The sequence below is a fragment of the Sciurus vulgaris genome (genome assembly GCF_902686455.1).
Source record: "Sciurus vulgaris genome assembly, chromosome: 4".
Taxonomy (NCBI): Eukaryota; Metazoa; Chordata; class Mammalia; order Rodentia; family Sciuridae; genus Sciurus; species Sciurus vulgaris.
In genome coordinates, this window is record NC_136464.1 from 27,047,992 (window position 1) to 27,074,592 (window position 26,601).

The 26,601-nt window shown below is 38.5% G+C and overlaps 1 protein-coding gene across 4 annotated transcripts in view; it reads left to right on the top strand.

Annotated features, from left to right (window-relative positions):
- ARMH3 (armadillo like helical domain containing 3) overlaps window positions 1-26,601 on the top strand; it is a 192,774-nt gene that overhangs the window by 11,193 nt on the left and 154,980 nt on the right. For all 4 annotated transcript variants that reach the window (XR_013763503.1, XM_079137949.1, XM_079137948.1 and 1 more), the window contains exons 2-10: window positions 2,281-2,393; window positions 3,627-3,683; window positions 3,786-3,932; window positions 6,012-6,119; window positions 12,262-12,354; window positions 13,131-13,205; window positions 13,331-13,417; window positions 18,396-18,452; window positions 26,266-26,309. Coding sequence is in view for 3 of the 4 variants with exons in the window: in XM_079137948.1 (XP_078994074.1) it covers window positions 2,281-2,393; window positions 3,627-3,683; window positions 3,786-3,932; window positions 6,012-6,119; window positions 12,262-12,354; window positions 13,131-13,205; window positions 13,331-13,417; window positions 18,396-18,452; window positions 26,266-26,309 (781 nt within the window). In the remaining variant the exon portion in view is untranslated. The remainder of the gene's footprint in view (window positions 1-2,280; window positions 2,394-3,626; window positions 3,684-3,785; window positions 3,933-6,011; window positions 6,120-12,261; window positions 12,355-13,130; window positions 13,206-13,330; window positions 13,418-18,395; window positions 18,453-26,265; window positions 26,310-26,601) is intronic.

Below are 26,601 nucleotides of genomic sequence, written 5' to 3' on the forward strand. Positions count from 1 at the left end.
GTCAGACCCAGGACTTTTGAGGGATTTTTCCTTTTTACTTTAGAATCGGTGAACAGCTCTGCTGAGCATTTATCATGAGCTTATAATAGAACAAGTGTAAGTTGTAGTCCTCCTGCTAAAGATGTTTAATATCAAGTTGGGGAAATTTTCTGTTTTGATGTTTGCTCAAAGGTAAATTTCCTTTTCTGAGTGCTTGTATTAGAGAAATCAGATGTCTGAAATAGAATCTCAGACCTCATGGTACTATTGGTTGCATTTCTTCCTTATACAGAATTTTGATTTGAAAGGTAATACACACTTTTTAAAAACTTATTGAACAAAATTAGTTCTGCTGCTTTGAATTTGTCTGGAAGTAAAATCAGCCTCCTCCCTACCCTCCATGCTTGTCATTGGATGAGCTTCAATTTCATACCTAGATCTTAGGGTTTATGAGAGAGAGGGACTTTGTTAGTATAATAGAATTAATCTGGAAGATGAGGGAAGATGTGTAAATCCATAGTGGAGATCTGTGGCATTTCAAGTTCTCTCATAAAGAAAAGTTGAGACTTCCTTGAAGCAAGATTGGAAAATTGGAGCATGATTCATGGAATTGCTTTTTTGTAGTATTGAAGTTTGATCTGCAAAGGTTTATAAATATATACAATTAAATTTGAAAGTAGTATAGTATTATTTTCAGTTATTTTGAAGCCAAATTTAATTTTAACCCTCTTAACTGCTATTTTCTGCCTTGGGTCTCTTTTCAGAGGAATTTCTGAAGACAGTCAAGTGCAGTGTGATTTATGAGGCAGTGAAGGCTAAGTACTTTGCAGTGATGAGAACCTACTTACTTTGGGGAAATCGATGGAGCACATCAGTCTGCAGCACACTTCCTGCCTTAATGGTCCTAAGCTTGATCAATATTTGAAATTTAACTTCACCATCAGTCTGTGGGAAGTGTGTGCTTTGCAGCCTTCCTTCTATCAACCTCAAATATATGGCCAGACCTATTATAGGTGGAGCTAGTTACACTTTCCTGTTTGGTTTTGGAACTGCTTTGAGCCTAGTCCATTGGCACATTTTAAGGATGTAAAATGTGTTGTGCTTTAGGCCAAGTAATGATTTAATCTGACATTACCTGGACTGGGGTGGAGATATTGTGCAGATCTATAGTATGGTTGTTTATCATTTCTTCTTCCTAAAATATTTTTCCATTGAGAGACATTTCTCCAGCATCTTGTAGAGCATTCTGGTACTGACTGTGGCTTTCTTTTTCTTTTCTTTTCTTTTTTTAAAGACTTTATCAGGGCTGGGGAGATAGCTTAGTTGTAGAGTGCTTGCCTTGTAAGCACAAGGCCCTGGGTTTGATCCCCAGCACCCGCCCCCCCCCCAAAAAAAAAAAAGACTTTATTTATTTATTGAACCCAGGGGTGCTACACCCCCAGCCCTTTTAATTTTAATTTTTATTTATTTGTTTAGTTAGTTGTGCTGGAGATTGAACCCAGGGCCTTGGGCTTTCTAGGCAAGCACTCTTTCACTGAGCTGCATCCCCATCCCTTTATTTATTTTTATTTTTTATTTTTGGTATTGGGGATTGACCCCAGAGCACTTTGTCACTGAGCCACATCCCCACCCCTTTTTATGTTTTATTTTGAGACAGGGTGTCACTAAGTTGCCGAGGCTGGCCTTAAACTTACAATCCTCTTGCCTCAGCCTCCTGAATTGCTGGAATTAGTCATGTACCACTGCACCTGGCTCCCAGGTCTTATTTATTATTATTATTAATACCTTTATTTATATTTATTTGATGCTGAGGATCAAACCCAGTGTCAGGTAAGTGCTCAACCACTGAGCCACAACCCCAGTACCCAGCCCTTCATTTTTCATTTTGAATAAAATAAGTTATGTTGCTGAGGTTGACCTCAAACTTTCAATCCTCCTTCCTCAACTTCCCAAGTTTCTGGAATTACAGGTGTGCACCATTGTGCCCAGCAAAAATCTATTTTTTTCAGTCATTTTATGTTCACAGAAAATTTGAGGGGCAGGTGTAGAAATAGCCCAAAATATCTCATATGTTCCTTGCCTCTAAACATTCACAGCTTTCCCCATTAGCAACATTTCCTGTCAGAGGGGTGTTTGTTACAATTGATGACATCATTATCATCCAGAGTTCACATTTACATTAGGATACACTGTTGGTATTATATGTTCCATGAGTTTGAACAAATGCATAATGACATATATCCACCATTATGATATATAGATTATTTCCCTTGCCCTAAAATGTGACTTTTTTCCCCATAGATTCTCTAACCATGGCACAGGTAGAGAAGAGGGGAGGTTTGCTCAGGAAATCTTCAGCCTCCAAAAAACCACTAAAGGAAAAGGTGGTGCTGATGTATGATGAGATCTTTATGGTAAGTCCTGGAGCCCTGTCATACTGCATAGCCCAACTTCTTCTTTTTTTTTTTTTAATATTATTTTTAGTTGTCAATGGACCTTTATTTTACTTATTTGTATGTGGTGCTGAGGCTCGAACTCAGTGCCTCACACATGCGAGGCAGGTGCTCTACCACTGAGCTACAACCCCAGGCCCCAACTTCTTAGTTTCTTAGTTCAATGAGAAACAACCTTACATCTGCCTGCCACCTTCAAGTTCCTTAAGGAGGTCAGGAGAGAAAGGGAGGGGAGGGGAGGGGAGGAGCAAACCCAAGGACAAGAGCAAGCAAGCTCTCATAGTTAGGATTATGTTGCAATACTGAGGATTGAACCAGGGGATGCCCTACCACTAAGCTACATTCCCAGCCCTTTTTATTTTTTATTTTGAGATAGGGTCTTGCTAAGGTGCCCAGTCTGGCCTTGAACTTGCCGTCCTCCTGCCTTAGCCTCCCAAGTCACTAGGATTACAGGTGTGCATCACTACACCTGATTCTTTTTCTTATTTTACCCATTAACCAGAAATTTCTGACTTCTAGAATTTCTGTTTGAAAATTATTGCTAACAAATTTTGGGTTTTAGCACCATAGTTTTGCTAACCTTTTGGATCAATTTGAATTAAGGAACAAGCACATTAAAATCTCTGTATAGAGGACTCCTGGGTTCAATCCTCTGTATTGAAAAATAAAGTTAAAATCTCTGTATAGAGGGCTAACTGTGTATTGTAGGGCAAATAGAAACCATCAGAACAGGTTAATGTGAAAACCATTGCAGTATTACTTAGATCACCTGGGTTCTGACTCTTACACTTCTGTTAATCACTTAACTTTGTGGACCCTCTTTCTTGAAAGGAGAACAAATGATAATTACCTTTCCTGTCTCACTGGCTAGTTGTGTTTTATTTGGAATGGATTTGAAAACCACCATACAAATACAAGGGGACATACTATAATGTGACTGACTTATTCTTATTTTTAGGTTCACTTCTTACTAGAAGATAACTATTTGAAGGATTTTTTTTTTCTTTCAGGGAATGTATCTCTTGCACAATGCCTTCTATTAGGAAAAAAAAATGTTCTCTTTCCTATTATAGCAGTTATGATAAGCAACATTTTCAAAGTTAATCTTTGAAAGTTAAGGTTGACTATGTGTAGCATTCTTAATTTTTTTGGTGTTAGCTGGGAAAGTTGAATGTGCTTATTTTCTGGTTTCAGACAGAGGACCCCAGTAAGTGTAGTCCTCGGTTTTGGGAAGAGCTCTTCCTCATGAAGGTAAGACTTGATGGCCTGTGTTGGTTTTCCTGGTAACTAAGATGACTGTATTGTATGTGCTACACTAAAAATGTGCTCGTGTTCTTATTGTTTCATTGGCAGGTGAATTTAGAGTACCTAGAGGGCAAGCTGGAATCTCTTGATGGTGAAGAGTTAATGAAGATTAAGGACAATATTAATTGCTTATTTCAACATTGCATCCAGGCTCTGGGAGAGGAACATCCAATTCGAGTTGTCAATGCATTGCAGGTACAAGACTGGGAGACTTGGGAGGCCTTGTTTATCAGAGAAAGGAATTGTAACCCCTTCATTGGAACCAGAGGAACCTAGAATTATCTTTAGGTGTGATGCCCCCCCACCTGCTACTGGAGATTGAACCTAGGGACGCTTCACTACTGAGCTAGTTCCAGCCTTTTTTATTTCTTTCGTGTGACAGAATCTTGCTAAATTGCCAAAGCTGGCCTAAAACTTGGAATCCTCTTGCCTCAGCCATCAAAGTAGCTGAGATTATAGGCGTGTACCCTGCACCCATCTCAATAGCTACTTATTGAACAATTGCTATGTGTCAAGTGTTGGGCAGAGTGCTGTGCTGAGGATACACTTGGCTGCGTTTTTTTTTTTTTTTTTTTTTTTTTCGCCATGGATTGAACCTAGGGGCCCTTAACCACTGAGCCACATCCCCAGTCCTTTTTAATTTACTTTTTATTTTGAGATGGGGCCTCACTAAGTTGCTTAGGGCCTCATGCTAAGTTGTTTGCTAAGTTGTTGAGGCTGACTTTGAACTTGCAATCCTTCTGCCTCAGCCTCCTGAGCTACTGGGATTATGAGCATGTGCCACTGTGCCCGGTGATACACTTGCCTTTTTTTTTTTTCTTTAAAAATTTTTTTTTCAGTTGTAGATGGACACAATACCTTTTTTTTATTTTTTAAAAATATTTTTATTAGTTGTTGATGAATCTTTATTTATTTATTTGTATGCGATGCTGAAAATCAAACCCAGTGCCTCACACATGCTAGGCAAGCACTCTACCACTAAGCCACAATTCCAGCCCAATACCTTTATTTTATTTGTTTATTTTTTATGTGGTGCTGAGGATGGAACCCAGTGCCCCACACGTGCTAGGCACTTCTCTACCACTGAGCCACAACCCCAGCTAACTTTTGTCTTCTTGAAGGCAGAGATTTTGACACTTTCATTCAGTGCTTTGTTTCTAGTACATATAACAATGTTCAGCATATAGTTGGTACTCTAGATTAAATTTTTACTGAATGAATGGAGGATAAAGTTTCTAAAGTTTGTAGTCTGTAAGGTCCAGTATACCCTGGATTGGGAGGATGTATTTAGAGCAGTAATTGACAAGTTTAGAATTCATGATACAGCAATGGATTTTGTTGGAATTTTTGGTAGATTGGGTTTAAGTTTCTAATTTACTAGTTTGGCAAATCTTTTTGTGAGCCCCAGTTTTGTCATCTGTAGAATGGATAGAATAATTACCTCTTGAGTTGATGCCCCAGAAAGATGGCCTATGTTTATCCTAGAGCTTTATTAACCTTTGGGCACAATGTATTTTACATTTCTAGTTGTGGAGTATGGGCTCAATTAAAGTTGAAATGAAAGTTGGAATTATAGTAGTTACAGTGATACTTTATGAGGGCATGAATTATAAACTGTATTTTGGTGGAAATAAGTTGATCTTAAGCTACTTGGTGACCCCTTAAAAGTATAGTTCATTATTGTAATAGTTAATACTGAATTTTAAAAAGTTCCAGGGACAACTCATCTTCTTTTCCACCTTTTCCTTTTTCTCCTCCTTTCCTCCTTCTCTATCCCCCCCCCCCCCACTTTCTCTCTCTCCCATTCTCACCCCCCCCCCCCTTTTTTTTTTTTTTGGTACTGGGGATTGAACCAGGGGTACTTTACCACTGGACTGCATCCCTAGCCTGTTTTTATTTGGTTTTTGAGACAGTCTCAGTAAGTTGCTGAGGCTGGCCTCTAACTTGTGATCCTTTTGCCTTAGTTTCCTGAATTGCTGGGATTATATGTACATGCCATTGCTCCCATCTGCAGTGCAAGTTTTAAAAAGAGAATGTCCCCCAAACAAGAAGGAGACAAAAAAATGAAGATGACAACAGTCTCAGTTGCTGTACCTCTTTTAATTTCTGAATTTTTCTTGTTAAGTTTCAGACTGCATTTTGGAGCTTAGAGTAACAGAGAAATTAGCTATGTAAGAAGGTGGTTCTGAGGTTGTAATGTGTGTCTACAGATCTAGTGCCCTTCTAGTTTTGAAATTTCTTCTCTAGAAAGAATTTTTTCTTTTACCTCTGCAGACCTTGTGTGCACTTATTCGAGGAGTCCATCAAAAGAATAAGTCTACCTCTGGGTTTGATATTATCAACATGCTGATGGGCTTTGACAAGGCAGAGCTGTGCATGAAGGTGAGACAAGTTGCTGATGTGCCTATGTATGACTGCTTCTGACAGTTATTTGTTAATACCATCTGCAGAAAGATGTATTGAAAGATTTGGATTCTCATAGCTATGTATGATTAAATTTGACCTTGGACTTGGATATTTTTACTTGATAGATTTTGTTTTTCTGAATCAAGTAAAAATTTAAATTTAAATTTGAATTAAGGCATCCTTTTTCTACAGGATAAAAACTGACCAGTTTATTATTGTATCATGTATTTGTATGAACATTTGTGGATTTAAATAAAAACAAAACAAATGAATATACAAGGGTAACATTTATTTTATGTTTTTGCCATGCTGGGAATCAAACCTAGGATATTGGCATGTACTCGGCAAGCACTCTACCACTGTCCTACAACCCCAACTCTTGTTAGGTTTTTTTCATTTTCTTTTTGGAGATTCTGTCTCACCATGTTACCTAGGCTTCTCTTAAACTCATGGGCTTAAGTGATCACTTTGTCTGAGACCACAGGCATGTACCACCATGCCTGGCTCAGAATTTTTTTATCTACTGTTTGGCACTATCTTCTTTTAATGATAGCAGCAGCAGCTTCTTCCTCTTCTTTTTCTCCTTTTTTTTTTTATAACTTTGTTTTCTTATGTGGTGCTGAGGAACCCAGTGCTTCACACTTGCTAGGCAAGCAAGTGCTTTACCCCTGAGCCACAATCCCATCCCCTAATGATAGCTTCTTGATTCATATTTCTTACAGTTTACCCTTTTAAATTATACAATCTGGTGGGTTTTAGTATATTCACAGAATTGAACAACTGTCACCACTACAAATTTCAAAATCCATTTTCATTACCTTTGGAAAAAAAAAACCCTATACTCTAGTTATTCCTTATTATCTCTTCTCTCCATCCACTGAAAACCATTAGTTTGCCTCTTTTTTTTTTTTTGATACCAGGAATTGAACTCACTGAGCCCCAGCCCCAGCTCTTTTTATATTTTTATCTTAGAAACAGGGTCTTGCTAAGTTTCTCAGGGCCTTGCTAAGTTGTTGAGGTTGGCTTTGAACTTGTGATTCTCTTGCCTTAGCCTCCTGAGCCTCTGGGATTATAGGCATGTGCCACCATGCCTGGCCATTAGTTTGCTTTATGTTTCTATGTGTTTCTTTATTCTGGACACCTCATAAATGGAATCATAATCATATGTGGCTTTGTTTTTTTGGGGGGGTACTGGGGATCGAACTCAGTGGTGCTCTAACAGTGAATTACATCCTCAGTCATTTTTATATTTTGTTTTGAGACAGAATCTTGCTAAGTTGCCCAGGCTGGCCTAGAATTTGCAGTCCTCCTGCCTCAGCCTCTTCAGTTACTGGGATTGTAAGCATGTGTCAATGTGCCCATCACCATGTTTTTTTTTTTTTTTTTTTGGTAGTGCGAATGGAACCCAGGGGTACTTAACCACTGAGACACATACATATTTTTATTTTGAGACAGGGTCTCACTAAGTTGCTTAGGGCCTTGCTAAGTTTCTGAGACTGACTTTGAATTTGAGATTCTCCTGTCTCAGCCTCTGAGCCACTGGGATTCTAGGCATGTGCCACCATGCCTGGCTCAGCACCATGTTTTTAAAATTCATCCTTGTTATAGGATGTAGTAGTGCTTCATTCCTTTTTTGTTGTAAATAATATTCCATTGGGTGGATATACCATATTCTGTTTATCCATTCCTCATTTGAGAGACATTTGGGTTGTTTGAACATTTTGGCTATTATAAATATTACTGTTCTGGGGCTGGGGATATAGCTCAGTTGGTAGAGTGCTTGCCTCGCAAGCATAAGGCCCTGGGTTCGATCCCCAGCACTGCAAAAAAAAAAAAAAAAAAAAAAATTAAATAAAAAAAAATTACTGTTCTGAACATGTGTGTTTAAGTTTTTGTGTGGCTGTGTGCTTTCAGTTCTCTTGAGTATCTTGGAGTAGAATTGCTGGGTCCTATATGATAACTCTGTATTTGAGGAACTGCCAAACCATTTTTTTCTTTTCTTTTCTTTTTTAGTACTGGGGTTGAACCCAGGAGTGCTTAATCCCTGAGCAACATTCCCAGCCTTTTTATTTTTAATTTTGAGGTAGGGTCTTGCTAAGTTGCTTCGGACCTTGCTAAGTTGCTGAGACTGGCCTCAAATTTGTGATTCTCCTGCGTCAGCCTCCTGAGTCTCTGGGATTACAGGCATGTGCCACCCTGTCTGCCCAAACCATTTTTTCTTAGTAACTGTTCCATTTTATAGTTTTACCAGCAATATATGGTAGTTTCAGTTTCTCCATATTAACAATTTTTTGAGGGGTGTGAGTACCAAGGATTGAACTCGGGGGCAATTGGCCACTGAGCCACATCCCCAACCTTATTTTGTGTTTTATTTAGGGACAGAGTCTCAGGGCTGGGATTGTGGCTCAGTGGTAGAGCACTTGCCTAGCTTGTGTGGGGCACTAGGTTTGATTCTTAACACTGCCAACAAATAAATAAATAAAAGTTCATCAACAACTAATAAAAATATTAAAAAAAAAAAAGAGAGACAGGGTCTCACTGAGTTGCTTGGCACCTTGCTTTTGCTGAGGCTGGCTTTGAACTTGCAGTCCTCCTACCTCAGCTTCCCAAGCCACTGGAATTATAGTGTTTGCCACCACATCTGGCTTAACAATTGTTTTTGTCTCTTTTCTATTTTTTTTTTTTTTTGTCTGTCTTTTATATTTTTTTTTTTCTTTTGGAGAAATGTCTATCAAAATCCTTTTCCATTTTCTAGATTAGGTAGTCTTTTTATTATTGAGTTGTAAGAGTTCTTTGCATATTCTGGATATATCAGTCCCTTATTAGATATATGATTTACAGTATTTGATAGTTCCTCTCCTGTCACTTATGAAATTTAAATGAAAAAATTCCTCCCTACCCCTAGTACTGTGGATTGAACCCAGGAGCACTCTGCCACTGAACTATATCCCAAGCCTTTTTTTTTTTTTTTTTTTCCATATAAGAAATGGCTTTATTAGAAAAAACATGTAGTGTACACGTGGCTAATATCTATTATCGATATACTCTTTGGCTATTTTGTCATTAAAATTTGATATAGGGTTTAAACTTCTTTAGAAGTTAGTGGCATTTCTTCCTATTCTGTCGTGTGACCTCAGGAGGAGTTATCTTCACGTGATAGATGCCCTTCATTTCTTTTCATAATTACAGTTAATCAGTAGTTTAGCACTGGCACAAAACACAGAGGGAATTCCTTAGGTAGTGCTGAATGAGTAAGATGTTACTCTCCCAACCCTAGTATCGGGCACAGGTATGCCACTTGTAGAGTTTTAAAATTCCCTGTTACCACTCAAGTCCCACATTATTATTACCTAGTAGTAATTAAATTAATGCAATAATCTGTAACCTAACAAAACCTCTGAATGAAGTTTCTTTCTTCTCCTTTTTCTCCTGTTAGATGTGCAATTCCAAGCAAATGTGCAGTGTGCTATCCCAAGCCTTTTTATTTTTTATTTTGTGACAAGATCTCACTAAGTTGCTGAGGTTAGCCTCAAACTTGGCAATCTTCCTGCCTCAGAATCCCCAGTAGCTGGGATTATAAGTATATGCCACTATATTGGGCTTCAATTAAGAAATCTTGGGGCTGGGGAGATAGCTCAGTCGGGAGAGTGCTTGCCTGGCTAGCACAAGGCCCTGGGTTCGATCCCCAGCACCGCCCCCCACAAAAAAAAAAATAAATAAAGAAAGAAATCTTTGTTCCAAAGAATCCTTATAATGGTGAGGTTACAAGAAATTATGTGTAGGGGGCTGGAGATATATCTCAGTTGGTAGAGTGCTTGTCTGTCAAGTATAAGGCCCTGGGTTCAATCCACAGTACCGTCAAAAAAAAAAAAAAAAAAAAAAATGTCATGGTAAAATCTCAGATCCCTTCTTCACACTTACAGTTTTTTTTCCCCCAGTACTGGGATTGAACCCAGGGTGCTCATACACTAAGCTATGTCCCTAGTACTTTTTTTTTTTTTTTTTTTTTTTTAATATTTTGTTGTAGGTGGACACAATATCTTTATTTTATTTTTTATGTGGTGCTGAGGATCAAACCCAGGACCTCACACATGCTAGGCCAAGTGCTCTACTACTGAGCCACAGTCCCAGCCCCAATCGCGAGTACTTTTGACTTTTTATTTTGAGGCAGGGTCTCACTAAATTGTTAAATTGACCTTGAATTTGTAATCCTGTCTCAGCCTCCTGAGTTGTTATAGGTGTGTATCACTGTGCCCAGTTCTCATTCTAATTATTACCTATATGCTTTTGACACACTCTCTCTTTAGGCTTAACATTCCTTCTCGAGCTTTTGTAAGCACTTGCTGGTTATTCTCTTTCACATATCTCATAAATACCTCTTGCTTAACATTTCCAAAATGAAGCTTATTTTATCTCCTGTATCTCTTCTTCCTTATTCATTTTCTTTCCATGTGGGTACCTGTCTTCTTAGTCCCCAAGCCAAAAACCTGGAAGTCATCCTTGACTTTTTCCTTTCCCTCATCTTTATCTGCAGATAATCACTACAGCTAGTTTTACCTCAGCAGGTATTTCTCAAATCTGTCTTTTCTTCCCCTACTGTCACTGATCTTTTGTATCCACCTGAGCTGTTATAGTGATGTCTTTTTTTTTTTATTCTATTTTTCTTTTTTAAACTAAGGATTGAACCCAGAGGTGCTTTGCAACTGAGCCACATCCCCATCATTTTTCTTTCTGAAACAGGGTCTCACTAAATTGCTGAGGTCTTCCTAATTTGCTGAGGCTGGCCTTAAACTTGTGATCCTCCTGCTCATCCTCCTGAATTATAGGGATTATGGACATGTGCCACTGTGCCCACCTTATTCATTCTTTTGACAAACATTTTTTGAGCTCCTATATGCCAGGCACTGTGGTAGACACTGGGGATGCAGTGGTAAATAAGACAAGCTCAGGAAATTGATAGATTTGTCCTCATTGGTCTCCCTCCAGGCTTACCATCTTTAAATGTCTCATCCACAATGACACCAGAGTGATGTATCTTATACTCAGATCTTTTCTGTTTAAAATCTTCCACTAGTCTTCTATTACTAATAGGATAAAGAGGACTCCCTGGTTAGCCTCATAAAACTTTCATACCTGGACTGTATTTATTTCTCTAGTCTCATCTCTCACCTCTGTGCCTCACTCTTTATACTGCTCTGATAACAAACTACTCATGCCCAGGGCCCTTTCGTTCTTCATGTGTCTTTGATCATGCTAATGGCTGTCTGGAATACCTTTCCTCTTCAAGTTTTAATTAATTCTTACTGATTTTGCAAAACCAAACTTAAATCCCTGAGGTGTCCTGGAATAGGTGACTTTTTTTTTTTTTGGACTGGAAATTGAACTCAGGTGCGCTTTGACTCTGAGCCACATCCCCAGCCCTTTTTTATGTTTTATTTTGAGACAGGATCTCATTAAGTTGCTTAGAGCCTTGCTAAATTGCTGAGGCTGGCTTTGAACTCACAATGCTCCTGCCTCAGCCTCTGGAGCCACTGGGATTACAGGTGGGTACCACCACACCTGGCAAGTTTCTTGTTTTGATTAGTTTGAGTCTAAAAGCTGGTATTTAGTGCAAGGAATAAACTCTAATGACATTGTCAAGAGGAGTTGACCAGCATGGATACGTACTGTCTTTGTTAGTGCTTATGGTATGTGATGGCCAGTAGTGGTATTGTCCCTTTGCCATTTCTTCAGTATACTTACATCACATAATGATTTCTCTATCAAGCAATGGAATTCATATACAGTTATTTAATCATTAGGTTTCCCTTTTCCAACTCACTCCATTCTAATCTGAAGATTTAAATGTGGATGACAAGCTGCAAACATTCATTTGGTAGAAGAGTAAATTCTTCATTGTCTAGTGGATTGTTCTCAAGCATTTCCTCCAAAATATCTACACTTTGAAGTCTTTTTTTTTTTTTTTTTTAATTTTGCAAGGTCTACGCCTAGGGGAATGATGTGGTTGCTTCATGGTGCATTATTCACATTACTTTGTGTAACATAACCCAGAGTTGGGCAAAGATGGGACGTAGGTGTTAATTGGTATGGCTTAATATTTAATGGTTCTCTTTCTCAGAACTTGATGGAGAGTTTGGATTCATTGCTTTGTGCAGAAGGTTCTGAAAGTCTGAAGAGTTTATGTCTGAAACTACTTCTTTGCTTAGTGACTGTAAGTAATATATTTATATGTTTGTCAAGGGCATTAACTGACAATAGAGGCAAGCTTATTTGAATTCTTTAGCCCAGAATTAGAAGTAAGAAGAGAAAAAAAAATGCTCTACTGGGGTATTGCATCACTTCCTGGTGTTTCAATGTATAGAAGGTAATTAGTTGCCTGGACTTTTGCTTCCTGGAGATTACTCTTTGGAGCAACTGCTGGAATTTTTAGCTTCCAGATGATGTGATACTTATCATTTTAGAAGGACCATTCTAGGAGAAATACCATCTTCTAGATTGTCAGATTTGTCCTTCTCATCAGGTCTCATTTGGAAATGACTTGTGACTCTGAATACTTTTAGTTGGTCTGGCTTTATTTTATAACTGGAGGCTTGCCTCTACTTCTTAGTGGAAGGAGGATGGGGTGCTGTTCATTTATTTCCAGTGCTTCCCTTTTCCTGCCACCTCTTGAAGACTTTCGGATTTATGAACCTCTTCATGTGTATTTGAAGAATGAAACCCAGGAAACTATAAAGCAAATGCTTGTGAGGGTATGAGAGAAACAATAAATTCAGATTTAGGACGTTTTTAATTCACTAATTTCCTACTTTCATAGTGACTGCCTATTCAGGCTCTGGTAGCTTTGCGGTGCTTGTGTTTGTGAAAAGTCTACTAAGTATCTAGTAGAGTGTTTCATCATTTCCTGTTCACTTAGACATTAGGATAGGAGATATACATGGGATATGGAGTGCCTTAAAACAGACTTAAAAAGCTTTTTATTCCATTCAGGTGACAGACAACATCAGCCAAAACACTATCCTGGAGTATGTAATGATCAACAGCATATTTGAAGCAATTTTGCAGGTAGGTTAATTTCTTTGTCACCTCTTTGTCTTTTGGGTAGACCATCTACTCAAATTTTTTGGTCTGTCTACTCAGGAGCTAGGAGTTAGCACTCAGGATTTACATATTTCTGGTTCTTGTTACAGATACTTTCCCATCCCCCAAGTCGTAGAGAGCATGGGTATGATGCTGTTGTCCTCTTGGCTTTGCTGGTAAACTACAGAAAATATGAGGTAAGGGGACCCCTTGAAGGGTAGTTGTTCTTTTTATAATCTTCCTACCTGTGGCCCCTCTTAAATGTAATGTCTTAGTAAATAGTGCAAGGATTAATTTTGATAAACCAAATTCTTTTTGTTTAAAGGAATTCTGTAGTATAACCATTGAACTACATCCCCAGCCCTTTTTGTATTTTATTTAGAGTCAGGGTCTCACTGAGTTGCTTAGGGCCTTGCTAAGTTGCTGAGGCTGGCTTTGAACTCGCGATCCTCCTGCCTCAGCCTCTGAGTTGCTAGGATTACAGTTGTGCACCACCATGCCCAGCTCTCTGTAGTATGATTTAGTATAATTAGTGTTTTCTAAATGCAGCTTATTAGAGTGACTTAGTAATTTGCTAAAATGAAAAAAAATTTTGAACTTTATTCTAGATACACCACACTTATACAGAATTTCGTGGGAGGGGGCTGTGAATCTTTTTAAAAACATTGTTATTGTTTTAGAGAATACCCAATTGAGTGTGATGATTAGTCAGGATTGGGAACCACTGACCTAGTGCATTTGGTTTGAAAGATTCTTATTTTTATTATCATATTTCCTTAATAAAAATCTGCCTGTATAAGTATTATGATGGTTTAGAAATGCTTTCTGATTTTAATGAAAAAGTTGAAGACAGAGCCTTATCAATTCTGGAGTTGTCTTTGCCCCTAAATTAATCAAGGTACAGATTTCAGATTTCTGAAATGAAGTACAGATCCCAGAGATTAATGTGTGGGTTGATGTATGTACTCGATTCTTCTCAGAAGGCAAAATACACAGAAAAGGAAGGAGGATACTCAGGGAAGACCAGGGGCTTCACTGGAGATCCCTTTTAAGGAGGAGGAAGCATTTGGCATAGAGTCCTAGACACTGGGAGTAACTTATTAAACCTAGAAGTCAGGCACCACACTGAGGTAACCTGACTTTCTCTCCTTAATAAGTAACAGCAACATTATGAGAAATGGACCAATTGGAGAGAGGATGTTCTTTTCTGAGATTCTGGCTCTTAGTGATTTTTTTTTTTTTGAAGCGGGTACCGGGGATTGAATTCAAGGGCACTTGACTGACCACTGAGCCTCAGCCCTATTTTGTATTTTATTTAGAGACAAGGTCTCACTGAGTTGCTTAGTGCCTCACTTTTGCTGAGGCTGGCTTTGAACTTGAGATCCTCCTGCCTCAGTCTCCCGAGCCACTGGGATTACAGGCGTGTGCCACCACACCTGGTTTCTTAGTGATTTTTGATACCTTTCCTAGTTAGACTTTATTTGGACAGATTGAAAGTGATGGGTAACTCATCTGGAGCATATTTTTATAAGGCGAGATATGGAAGAAGGAAAGACTAAGAAGGAAATAAAGAGGAACTGAAATTTGGAAAAATGTTAATGTATTATAAATCTTAGGAGCTATTCCTTTTAATTATCTTGGAGGAACTGATGAATGGGACATAGAACTACTAGTAAATACATAATTTTATCATGAACACCTGTTTTACTGGTGATCTGACGGGACTCTCATGGTAGCTGTTGTGATCTCTGTCATGTGTAAAAGCCTCTGGAGCCTTATTATAACAGCAAGAAAAATAGCTGAGGAAAAATGCTGAGGATAGTTGAACAGAGTTGAGTTATGTGACAAGAATGTGTCATCATCAGTAATGAATATTTTCAGAACATTCTGGTGGATGAAGGCTATTCTGAGGCAGTGGTTTGGCTTCTCTGACTGTAAACTGAACCCTGGCTCAGCTCAGTAGGGCTTTCTGAAATGTCAGCCTGAAAAATTGGACCTGGCGAAGAAACTGGAGAAATCACATTTCTGGAATGAAGTATGCATCTTTGGTCTGTCAGAAGCCCCCCAAAGAATTAATATAATGGGCAGGGGCAATCTGGTGGGCATAATTTATCTGGACTTTGCAGCGTTTAATATAAGTCACTCAGAAGAAACCATTAAGGACATCTGGTGACTGTGGAGCAGTTTTTTGACAGGAACATGAGGAATTTCAGATGAACATAGCAAAACCAAAAGCTGGTGAAATCTCACACAGACTAGTAGTAGAGGGAGTGCTGGAGAGAACAGCATTCTAGCTACCACCAGAATTGATTCCATGACCAGAAGAATAAGTTGTGATTTTTCTAGAAAGGTGTAAAGGTATCAGACAGTCTAGATACCCCTGAGAACAGAGAAGGTAAATGAGGTGTTGGACTTAAGGAATAGAAGTAATGGGAAAGATGCCGTGTAGTTAATATATATCTAAAGAGGTAGAGAAGGCAAAAAAAAAAAAAAAAAAAAAAGGTCTAGGAAAGAATAATAAAAATAACAAGTAAAACTTAGGTCAAATTAGGTCAAATAAAGGCAGGATCCCCATTAGAATGATTCTGTGAAGGCTCACTGAATTTGTAATTCTGTCTGGTGAGTGAAAAAGTAGATTGCCTCTAGCTTTAAAAGTGACCAGCACAACAGGTTCAGAATTAAGGATAATCAATGTCTAGGAGAATAGAAATTTTCACAGTATTAAGGTCCTGGCCTTCTAGACTGGCCAAGTCATTTGAGATGAAGTGATGCAGACCCAAGTGCTATCCTGAGCATGGTATATCACAGAAATGACAAAATTGTTTATTATGTCTAATTGGAAGTTGTTCCTTTTCTTTTTTACCCCCCTTTTCTCTTTTTCCTGAAGAACTTTTCTTTAAATGTTAATAATGTTAAAGGGGAAAAAATAACAGCTACTAATTATTAAGCTCTAACCATATCCCAGATATTATGCTAAGGATTTTACATGTCTATACAAGTCTTTTGCTAAAAGATTTGAATTAAAGCCTTTTAGCAATCTCAGAGAAGAAAAATTTCCCCATTTTACAATTGAAGAAATTGAAACTTAGGTTAATTAATGTGTTTAACTTGTCATAATTTATAATAAAAGGAATTGGAACTCAGACCTTTGCTTTTAGCTACCTTGCCTTTTCCTCAGCTACTGCTGAAGCATATGATGGTCTTGGTAATAAGATGATCCTTATTATTACCTCACACAGTCTAATTTTGGGAAACTGAGTGACAAGAACTTGGAAAATTTTGGCCAATAAACAATGGTCCCCTGGTCTGCTCTTTCTTGCCCTTTTTTTTTTTTAAAAAAAAGGTACTGGGGATTGAACTCAGGGACACTCTGCCACTGAGCTCTTTCCCTGCCCTTTTTATTTTTTATTTTGAGACAGGGTCTTGCAAAGTTGTCCAGACAGGCTTCAATTTGTGATTTTCTTGCCTCAGTCTTCTGAGTTGCTGGGGTTACTGGCAAGGGCCACTGCACCTGGTTATGAAATGCTCTTCCTTTTTTCCTTCTCTTCCCTCCCCCTTTGTCTGTCTGTCTGTCTCTCTTTTCTTGAGGGTTGAACCCAAGGACCCTTTACCACTAAGCTACAGCCCCAATCCTTTTTAGTTTTTATGTTGAGATAGTCTCACTAAGTTGCTTAGGGCCTTGCTAAGTTGCTGAGGCTGGCCTTGATTTTGTGATTGTCCTCCCTCAGCCTCCTAAGTTCCTGGGATTATAGGTATGCACCATTGTGTCTGACGGGTCTGCTCTTTCTAATGTTGCTCTCATCCTGGTGGCATCTCTAGGTCAGCTGAGTCCAGACTTTATTTTCTAAGGATCTACATGCTTTGGATCTTGCCTCAAATTTGTTGTATCAGCAGATTTGACTGTTGGTTGTAGGAAGATGTGTTGAGAGTCTTCCTACAGTCAAAACAAATAATAAATGGAGTGGGTTCTACCTCCTTGGGTTGTGTTATATAAAACCTTATAAACATGTTAAGCCAAGCTCTGTTGCTCTGTTCCCAATTCACATGCAAAAGATACCCTCTCTACTTGATTAAATGAGCTCTCTGGTGGGGAGGGGGTTGGGTTAGCCTTTCAGTTGGGTTTTCAAGTTTCTTCATAATGAGTTTTCTTGTAGCTATAAAAACTGCCAGTCTGAGAACCATTGTTACTTGCTTCCTTTGGGCTAGGATTGGTGCTTGATCTGTATGAGGTCTTTCCTCACATCCAGTGTGTGGGATATTTTCAAGGTGAGCAGGTTATTGGTTCCTGTAACACTTGTAGGAGATGTTCAGTTGTGTAATAAGTTTAAATATATGTTCATTTGCATATGTTGCCCCACTGAAATTGGGTCAGTAAAAACTCAAGAAATCTTGCAGTGCTATAAGTGATGGGACAATCATTAAATCCCAGTGTCCTAACCAGATTGTTGCTTGGGTAATTACATCCTTTTTTTCAATTCCCCTGCAGTGTTATTTGTGAATCAGATCTCTGTAAATGGCCTCTCTAGCTGTTAAGCAGCTGCCACTTTCCACCCGCAAGGTGGCTTTGTTTTACGAGTGGGTGAGTCAGTCCTTGTATATAGTTTGTGAAATGGTTAGGGAGCTTTTGGATTGAGAATGTAAGTTAGCAACTTATAAATATGTGCCTTATGGCAAGGAAACTTTTATGTCTCCTAAAAGATAGTATCCCTAAGGACTTAGGAGGATAGGACAAAGTGAGTTTTTTGTTTTTTAGAAACAAGGAAGAGGGAACTATGGGAGAAGTGGTATACATAGGCTTGAGCTAACTCAGCCTAGAGGAAAATGTGGGTAGAACAGAACTGACCTGTGTGTATGTATGTGCATTCATGTACACCTGTGCCCTTGATAAATGCCCATATGTGCTGAGTAATTTTCTGGAAATGAGGGGAGTCAGCAGTCAAGATGGGTTGGGACTGGATTTTGGTAACATCACTGTAGAAAAAAAGGCCTTATAGAAGCACATTTTTTTGATTTTTGTTTTGGTGGTACTGGGAATGGAACTCAGGGCCTCACTCATGCCAGGTAAGCACTCTCCCACTCACCACATCCTCAGCCCCCTGTTAACACTTTTTAAAATAGCTGATGGGCTTTCTTAAGTAGGTCACACTCACCTTGACTGTCTTCTGTTGTTTACAGTCTGTGAATCCTTACATTGTGAAGCTGTCTATTGTGGATGACGAGGCCACACTCAATGTGAGTATCTGGATCCTGATATAAATTCAGTGTCCTTCTTTTCAGTGGGCATTTACAACAAGAGAGCAGAGAGGTATTGTGTTGATTTCATCTGGCTAGAAAGAGGGATTTGGTATTTTTAGAGTCTGTGCCTTAGTGTCATGGAAGGAAGGTTTGAGGGGACATTTTTTTTCTATTTTAAACATTAATATAAATTCATTTTTTTAATTAAAATATTTTTTTATTTTTACAGACACATTTTGATTCATTATACACGAATGGGGTACAACTTTTCATTTCTATGATTGTACACAGTGTAGATTCACACCATTCATGTAATCATACATATAGGGTAATACTGTCTGTTTCATTCTACTGTTTTTCCATCCCCACCCCCTCCCACCCCTTTTTCCTCTACAGCATCCAAAGTTCCTTCATTCTTCTCTTCCCCCCATCAACCCCCCATTATCTTATTTATTTATTTATTTATTTGCGGTGCTGGGGATTGAACCCAGGGCCTTGTGCTTGCGAGGCAGGCACTCTACCAACTGAGCTATATCCCCAGCCCTCCATTATATATTGTCATGCACTTATCAGAGAAAACATTCGACCTTTGGTTTTTTGGGCTTGACCTATTTAACTTAGCATGATATTTTCCAACTTCATCCATTTCCCAGCAAATGCCATAATTTTATTCTTCTTTATGGCTGAGTAATAGTCTGTTGTGTATAATACCACAGTTTCTTTATCCATTTGTCAATTGAAGGGCATCTAGGTTGGTTCCACAATCTAGCTATTGTGAATTGAGCTGCTATGAACATTGATGTTGCTGCATCACTATAAACTTAAAATGCTGATTTTAAGCCCTTTGGGTGTAAACCGAGAAGTGGGATAGCTGGGTCAAATGGTGGGTTCATTCCAAGTTTTCTGAGGAATCTCCATACTGCTTTCCAGAGTGGCTGAACCAATTTGCAACTCCACCAGCAATATACGAGTGTGCCTTTTTCCCCACATCCATGCCAACACTTATTGCTTGTGTTCTTGATAACAGCCATTCTAATTGGAGTGAGATGAAATTTTAGGGTAGTTTTAATTTGCATTTCTCTAATTACTAGGGATGATGAGCACTTTTTTATATATTTGTTGATCACCTGTATATCTTCTGTGAAATGTCTGCCCATTTTCTTAGCCCATTTATTGATTGGGTTCTTTGTATTTTGGGTGTAAAGTTTTTTAAGTTCTTTATAAACTTTGGAGATGAGTGCTCTGTCTGAAGTGCATGTGGAAAAGATTTTCTCCCACTCTGTAGGCTCTCTTTTCACATTGTTGATTGTTTCCTGTGCTGAGAAAAAACTTTTCAGTTCAGTTTGAGTCTATTCCATTTATTGATTCTTCCTTTTATTTCTTGTGCTGTGGGGGTCTTGTTAAGGAAGTCTGGTCCTAAGCCAATGTGATGGAGATTCAGGCCTACCTTTTCTTCTATTTGGTGAAGGGTCTCAGGTCTAATTCCTAGATCTTTGATCCATTTTGAGTTGAGTTTTATACAGGGTGAGAGGTAGGGGTTTAATTTCATTTTTCCACATATGGATTTCCAGTTTTCCCAGCACCATTTGTTGAACAGGCTATATTTTCTCCATTTTTAAGTTTTTGGCACCTTTGTCCAGTATGAGGTTACTGTACTTATGTGGGTATGTCTCCATATCTTCTATCCTGTACCATTGATATGTCTATTTTTGTGCCAGTACCATGCCATTTTTGTTACTATTGCCCTATAGTAGAGTTTAAGGTCTGGTATAGTGACACCTCCTATATACCTTCCTGCCCAGGATTGCTTTGGCTGTTCTGGGTCTTTGTTCTTCCAGATGAATTTCATGATTGCTTTTTCTGTTTCTATGAGAAATGTCATAGAGATTTTGATTGGAATTGCATTAAATCTGTATAGCACCTTTGGAAGTATGGCCATGTTGATAATTTTAATTCTGCCTATCCAAGAACATGGGAGATCTTTCCATCTTCTAAGATCTTCCTCAATTTATTTCTTCAGTGTTTTGTAGTTTTCATTGTAGAGATCTTTCAGCTCTGGTTAGATTGATTCCCAAGTATTTTTTTTTTTTTTTTTTTTTGAGGCTATTGCAAATGGAATTGTTTTCCTTATTTCCCTTTCAGATGTTTCATCAAACATCACTTACATATAAAAATACTTTAGATTTATATGTGTTGATTTTATATCCTGCTATTTTGCTGATTCCTTTATGAGGTCTAGAAGTTTTCTGGAGTTTTTTGGATCCTCTAAATAGAGAATCATGTCATCAGCAAATAGTGACAACTTGAGTTCCTCTCTTCCTATTCTTACTCCTTTAATTTCTTTAGTCTGTCTAATTGCTCTGGCTAGTATTTCAAGTACGATGTTAAATAGAAGTGGTGAAAGAGGGCATCTTTGTCCTGTTCCCGTTTTTAAAGGGAATGGTTTCAGTTTTTCTCCATTAAGAATGATGTTGGCCATGGGCTTAGCATAATAGCCTTTACAATGTTCAGGTATGTTCCTACTATCCCTGTTTTTTCTAGTGTTTTGAGCATGAAGTGGTGTTGTATTTTGTTGAATGCTTTTTCTGCATGAATTGAAATAACCATATGATTCTTATCCTTAGGTCTGTTGACATGATGGATTACATTTATTGATTTATGGATGTTGAACCAACCTTTCATTCCCGGGATGAACCCCACTTGATCATGGTGCTCTATCTTCTTAATATGTTTTTGGATATGGTTTGCCAGTATTTTGTTAAGGATCTTTGTGTCTTCATTATAGATATTGGTCTAAAATTTTCTTTCCTTGATGTGTTTTTGCCTGGTTTGTGTATGAGGGTGATATTAGCTTCATAGAATGAGTTTGGTAGGGTTCCCCCCTTTTCTATTTCCTAGCATACTCTGAGAAGTATTGGAATGAGTTCTTCTTTGAAAGTCTTGTAGAACTTGATTGAGAATCTATCTGGTCCTGGGCTTTTCTTGGTTGGTAGGCTTTTGATGTCTTCTTCTATTTCATTGCTTGATACTGATCTGTTGAAATTGTGTATGTCCTCCTGGTTCATTTTGGGAGGATCATATGTCTCTAGAAATTTGTCAGTGTCTTCAGTAGTTTCTATTTTGTTGTAATACAGATTTTCGAAGTAGCTTCTCATTATGTTATGTATTTCAGTGGTGTCTGTCGTGATATTTCCTTTTTCATCATGAATTTTAGTAATTTGAGTCTTCTCTCTCCTTCTCTTTGTTAGTGTGGCTAAGGGTTTGTCTATTTTGTTTACTTTCTCAAAGAACCAACTTTTTGTTTTGTCAATTTTTTGAATTGTTTCTTTTGTTTCAATTTCATTGGTTTCAGCTCTGATTTTAATTATTTCCTGTCTTCTACTCTTTTGGTAGTGTTCTGTTCTTTTTCTAGGTCTTTGAGCTGTAATGTTAGGTCATTTAGTTGTTGACTTTTCATTCTTTTCTTGAATGCGCTCCATGCAATGAATTTTCCTCTTAGTACTGCTTTCATAGAGTCCCAGAGATTTTGATATGTTGTATTGTCATTCTCATTGACCTCTAAGAATTTTTTTATCTCCTCCCTGATGTTTTCTGTTATCCATGTTTCATTCAGCTGCATATTATTTAGCCTCCAGGTGTTGGAGTAATTTCTGTTTTTTATTTTGTCATTGATTTCTAATTTTATTCCATCACAGTCTGATAGAACACAAGGCAGTATCTCTATTTTTTTGCATTTACTGAGGGCTGCTTTGTGGCATAGCATATGGTCTATTTTTGAGAAGATTCCATGTACTGCTGAGAAGAAAGTGAATTTGCTCATTGATGGATGGAATATTCTATATATGTCTGTTTAGTCTAAGTTATTGTTTGTGTTATTGAGTTCTGTGGTTTCTTTGTTTAGTTTTTGTTGGGAAGTCTCTATCCAGTGGTGACATGGGTGTGTTAAAGTCACCCAGAATTATTGTGTTGTGGTCTATTTGATTCCTGGAATTGAGAAGGATTTGTTTGATGTACATGCATGCACTGTTGTTTGGGGCATAAATATTTATGATTGTTATGTCTTCCTGATTTATGGTTCCCTTAAGCAGTATGAAATGTCCTTCTTTATCCCTTCTGACTAACTTTGGCTTGAAGTCCACTTTATCTGATATAAGGATGGAAACCCCCGCTTTTTTACTGAGTCCGTGTGTGTGGTAGGTTTTTTCTCATCCTTTCACCTGTAGTCTGTGGATGTCTTTTTCTATGAGATGAGTCTCTTACAGGCAGCATATTGTTGGGTCTTTCTTTTTAATCCATTCTGCCAGTCTATGTCTTTTGATTGATGAGTTTAGGCCATTAACGTTCAGGGTTATTTTTGAGATATGATTTGTATTCCCAGTCATTTGGCTTATTTTTGGTTTTCAAGTTGGCTTGGTTTCTCCTTTGAGTGGCTTTTCTCTAAGGTAGTTCCTCCCTTTGCTGACCTCCATTGTTGTTTTTCATTTCCTCCTCATGGAATATTTTGTTGAGAACATTCTGTAGCTCAGGCTAGTTATAAATTCTTTTAACTTTTGTTTATCATGGAAGGATTTTATTTCATCTTCAAATCTGATGGTGAGTTTTGCTGGGTATAGGATTCTTGGTTGGCAACCATGTGCTTTCAGAGCTTGAAATACGTTGTTCCAGGCCCTTCTAGCTTTTAGAGTCTGGGCTGAGAAATCTGGTGATATCCGTATTGGTTTCCCCCTATGTGTACTCTGATGCTTTTCTTTCGTGGCCTTCAAAATCCTATCTTTTTTTGTATGTTAGGCATTTTCATTATAATGTGCCTTGGTATGGATCTGTTGTGATTTTGTGCATTTGGTGTTCTGTAAGCCTCTTGTATTTGATTTTCCATTTCATTCTTCAGGTTTGGGAAATTTTCTGATATTATTTCATAGAATAGGTTGTTCATTCCTTTGGTTTGTATCTCTGTGCCTTTCTCAATCCTGATAATTCTTAAATTTGGTCTTTTCATGATGTCCCATAGTTCTTGGAGATTGTGTTCATGATTTCTTACAATCTTCTCTGTTAGGGCAACTTTATTTTCAAGATTAAATATTTTGTCTTCATTGTCTGAAATTCTGTCTTCCAAATGCTCTAGTCTGTTGGTGATGCTTTCCATTGAGTTTTTTATTTGGTTTACTGTTTCCTTCATTTCAAGGATTTCCATTTGTTTTTTTTTTTTTGAGAATCTCTTTGTTGAAATGATCTTTTGCTTCCTGCAGTTGCTCTTTCAACTGCTTATTGGCATGATCATTCATTGTCTGCATTTGCTCTCTTGTTCTTTGCTTCATGAATCATTTTAATCATGTATAATCTGAAGTCCTTTTCTGACATTTCTTCTATCATACTGTCACTGATTCTATTAATATAGAATCTAGATTTGTTTGGATCATTTTCTTCCCTTGTTTTTTCTTGTTGTTCATGTATCTTCCCCTGTAACAGTGCAGTTTTCCCCCTGTAGGCTTATAGTGACCCTATATGTTTCCAAAACCTTTTCTTTAAGGGGGAGATCAATATTAGCAGTGCCCAGTTCAGACAGTATGCAACCTGAAACCACATAGCCCACATATGAAGACATTAATTATATTGTCATAATAAACAGAATGAGTTCAATTATTATCTTCAGTATAACAAATAGATTTACCATAAGGTCTACAGTTTCTAATGGAGGACAAAGAAGATGCAGAGGGGTGTAGGATGTAGCTGTTAATGGGATAAGAAAAGACTATATAGAAGTTCTAGATCATAGAGTGAGAGTGTAATCAAAAGAAGGCAGTTGTTAGCATGGGAAAAGGGAGAAAGAGACTCTGAGGGAACAGGTAAACAAAAGGAAAAGAGAGGGAGACAAGTAAAGAAATAAAAACTTAAAAATTTTCGATAAGGAGAAAAAAGAAAATCTACACTATAACAGTCATATGGTATTCAAACCTCCCAGCCTTCAGTAGCCTGATGAAAGAGAGGTACCTGACAGTGAGCTTCCATTCTCCAGCAGGCGTCTCAGGATGGGATTTGCGCCACCTAAAGATGGGAGATACAGCTTCCAGGATTATCCATGATGGCTGCTCTGGCTTCCAAATGTGTTGGCAAATGGGCAGCTGTAGCTCGGGGTGTGGGCGTGATCAGCTGGAGGTCCTTGAGGTGGGGGTTGTTTATCTGGTTGCGGGATCCTGGAGGCAGGGTGCAATCAGTTGTTCTGGGGGTCCTGGTGGTAGGGTGCAGTCAGTCGGTCTGGGGGTTCTGGTGGTGGGGAGCAGTCAGTCAACGTGAGGTCCCCCGAGGCAGGGAGTGATTGGTTGGGCTGAGGGATCCTGGAGACAGGACTCAGGCAGCCTGGCCAGGGGTCCTGCAAGTCCTGGCTGTTGTCTCAAAATGGCGGCAGCCACATGTAACCAAACCTGCAGGTACTGTGACAGTGAACTTCCAGGCAACAGCAGGCAGCTGGCACTCCACTGGCATTCTTTGGTCAGTCTGCTGACTGCTCTCGGATGATTGGGAGGTGAACCTTGGGCGGTGAGTGATGTGTCGGTGAAAGGCAGGCGATGGACTGGCAAGAGGCAGGCAAATGGTGGATGGTAGGTGCTAGACAGTGAGCAATCTGCACTCAAAAAGTAGTGGATATGTGGCAGACTGCAGGTGATTCCAATAGACAAATGGGGTAAATAGAAGGGGATCGATAACCTGCAAAAACTGCCTCACCAAGAAACAGATATCCTCTGCTTGAAACCCGAGTTATGGAGCAACAAGGAATGCATCCTCCCTCTAGTGCGCCATCTTGGATCTGGAGGGGACTCTTTTGTTTGCTATTCATACTTATTTTTATGTTGTAGTGTGCTGAGGTTGACTCAGCTGAGGTTGACAGAGTCAATAAGTTATATATCCAGGAGTAAGAAAGCTTAAGTGACTTAATGGTGGGAGATTCCTTCTTGTGGAACAAGCTAGGTGATACAAAGAGCCTGATTTTGTGAAACTGAAACATGAAGGATGATATATATTTGCTATATATGTTCTTGAAAGTGTGTGAGATAACTTCTGCTCTCTGAATATGGAGAGGAAAAAGATGACCAGATGTCTTACTTTATTTCCTTTCTATCCTGTTCTCTTCATTTCTTCCAATTTCCCTTAAGAAAAAAATATGCATGATTCATCCTTTCAACCTTAATTGATCTTTTTATTTGTCAGGTTCTCGGGGAAAGTTGATAAGTTACTTTAACATTTATTGGATGCTTCTTTTCTTTTCATTGCTATTTTTTTGTGGCCTGAGTGAACGGCTTATCTGTATGCACTTTCATTTAGCATGGGACTCATTGTCACCTTTTTTTTTTTTTTTTTTTTGCAGTACTGGGGATCGAACTCAGGGCCTTGTGCTTGCAAGGCAAGCACTCTACCAGCTGAGCTATCTCCCCAGCCCTCATTGTCATTTTTATTGTGGCTATTTTGAAAGTAAATGAGGGCTTTTTGTTTGAATATTCTAGTTTAGTCTTCTCTTTGGAAGTAAAAATGATCCCAGTGAAATTGTCAATAATCTGAGTTGGTCTGTTTCAGCCCTTATTACTTTATTTTAAATTATATCTGGGAATGTTAAGTAAGGTAATTAAATAAGAAAAATCTTTCCAAAGATTTTTTTCCCCCTTGCTTTGATAGTGACTCTCAAAATTTCTGTCATTGTTGCCAGCTTTTAGGCAGAACTTCTTGGGCATGGTCCATGGGGGTTTAGTGTTTTTGGCTGAGTCATAACATTGCCACCAACCCACAAAGGCCACTCATTTATTTCATCTTTCTCTTCCAGGGAATGGGGCTTGTGATTGCTCAGGCTTTATCCGAGTACAACAGGTAAGTCCATCTTTCCAGAAGGGAAAAGTCTAATTTTTATTTGAATTAGTTGTGTGAGGAACAGGTTTGTTAGAGTTCTTGGGTGAAATTCCCTGGTCCTATCCCAAAAGAGTATTCAGAGATGTAAGATCAGCTTGCACCAGCTCAGCTTCACCGTACTAGCAGGGGTTGGTTTTTATTTATTTATTTAATTTTTATTTTTTGGTTCTGGGGATTGAATGCAGGTGTGCTCTACCACTGAGTTATATCCCTAGCCCTTTTTGATTTTTTATTTTGAGACAGGGTCTTGCTA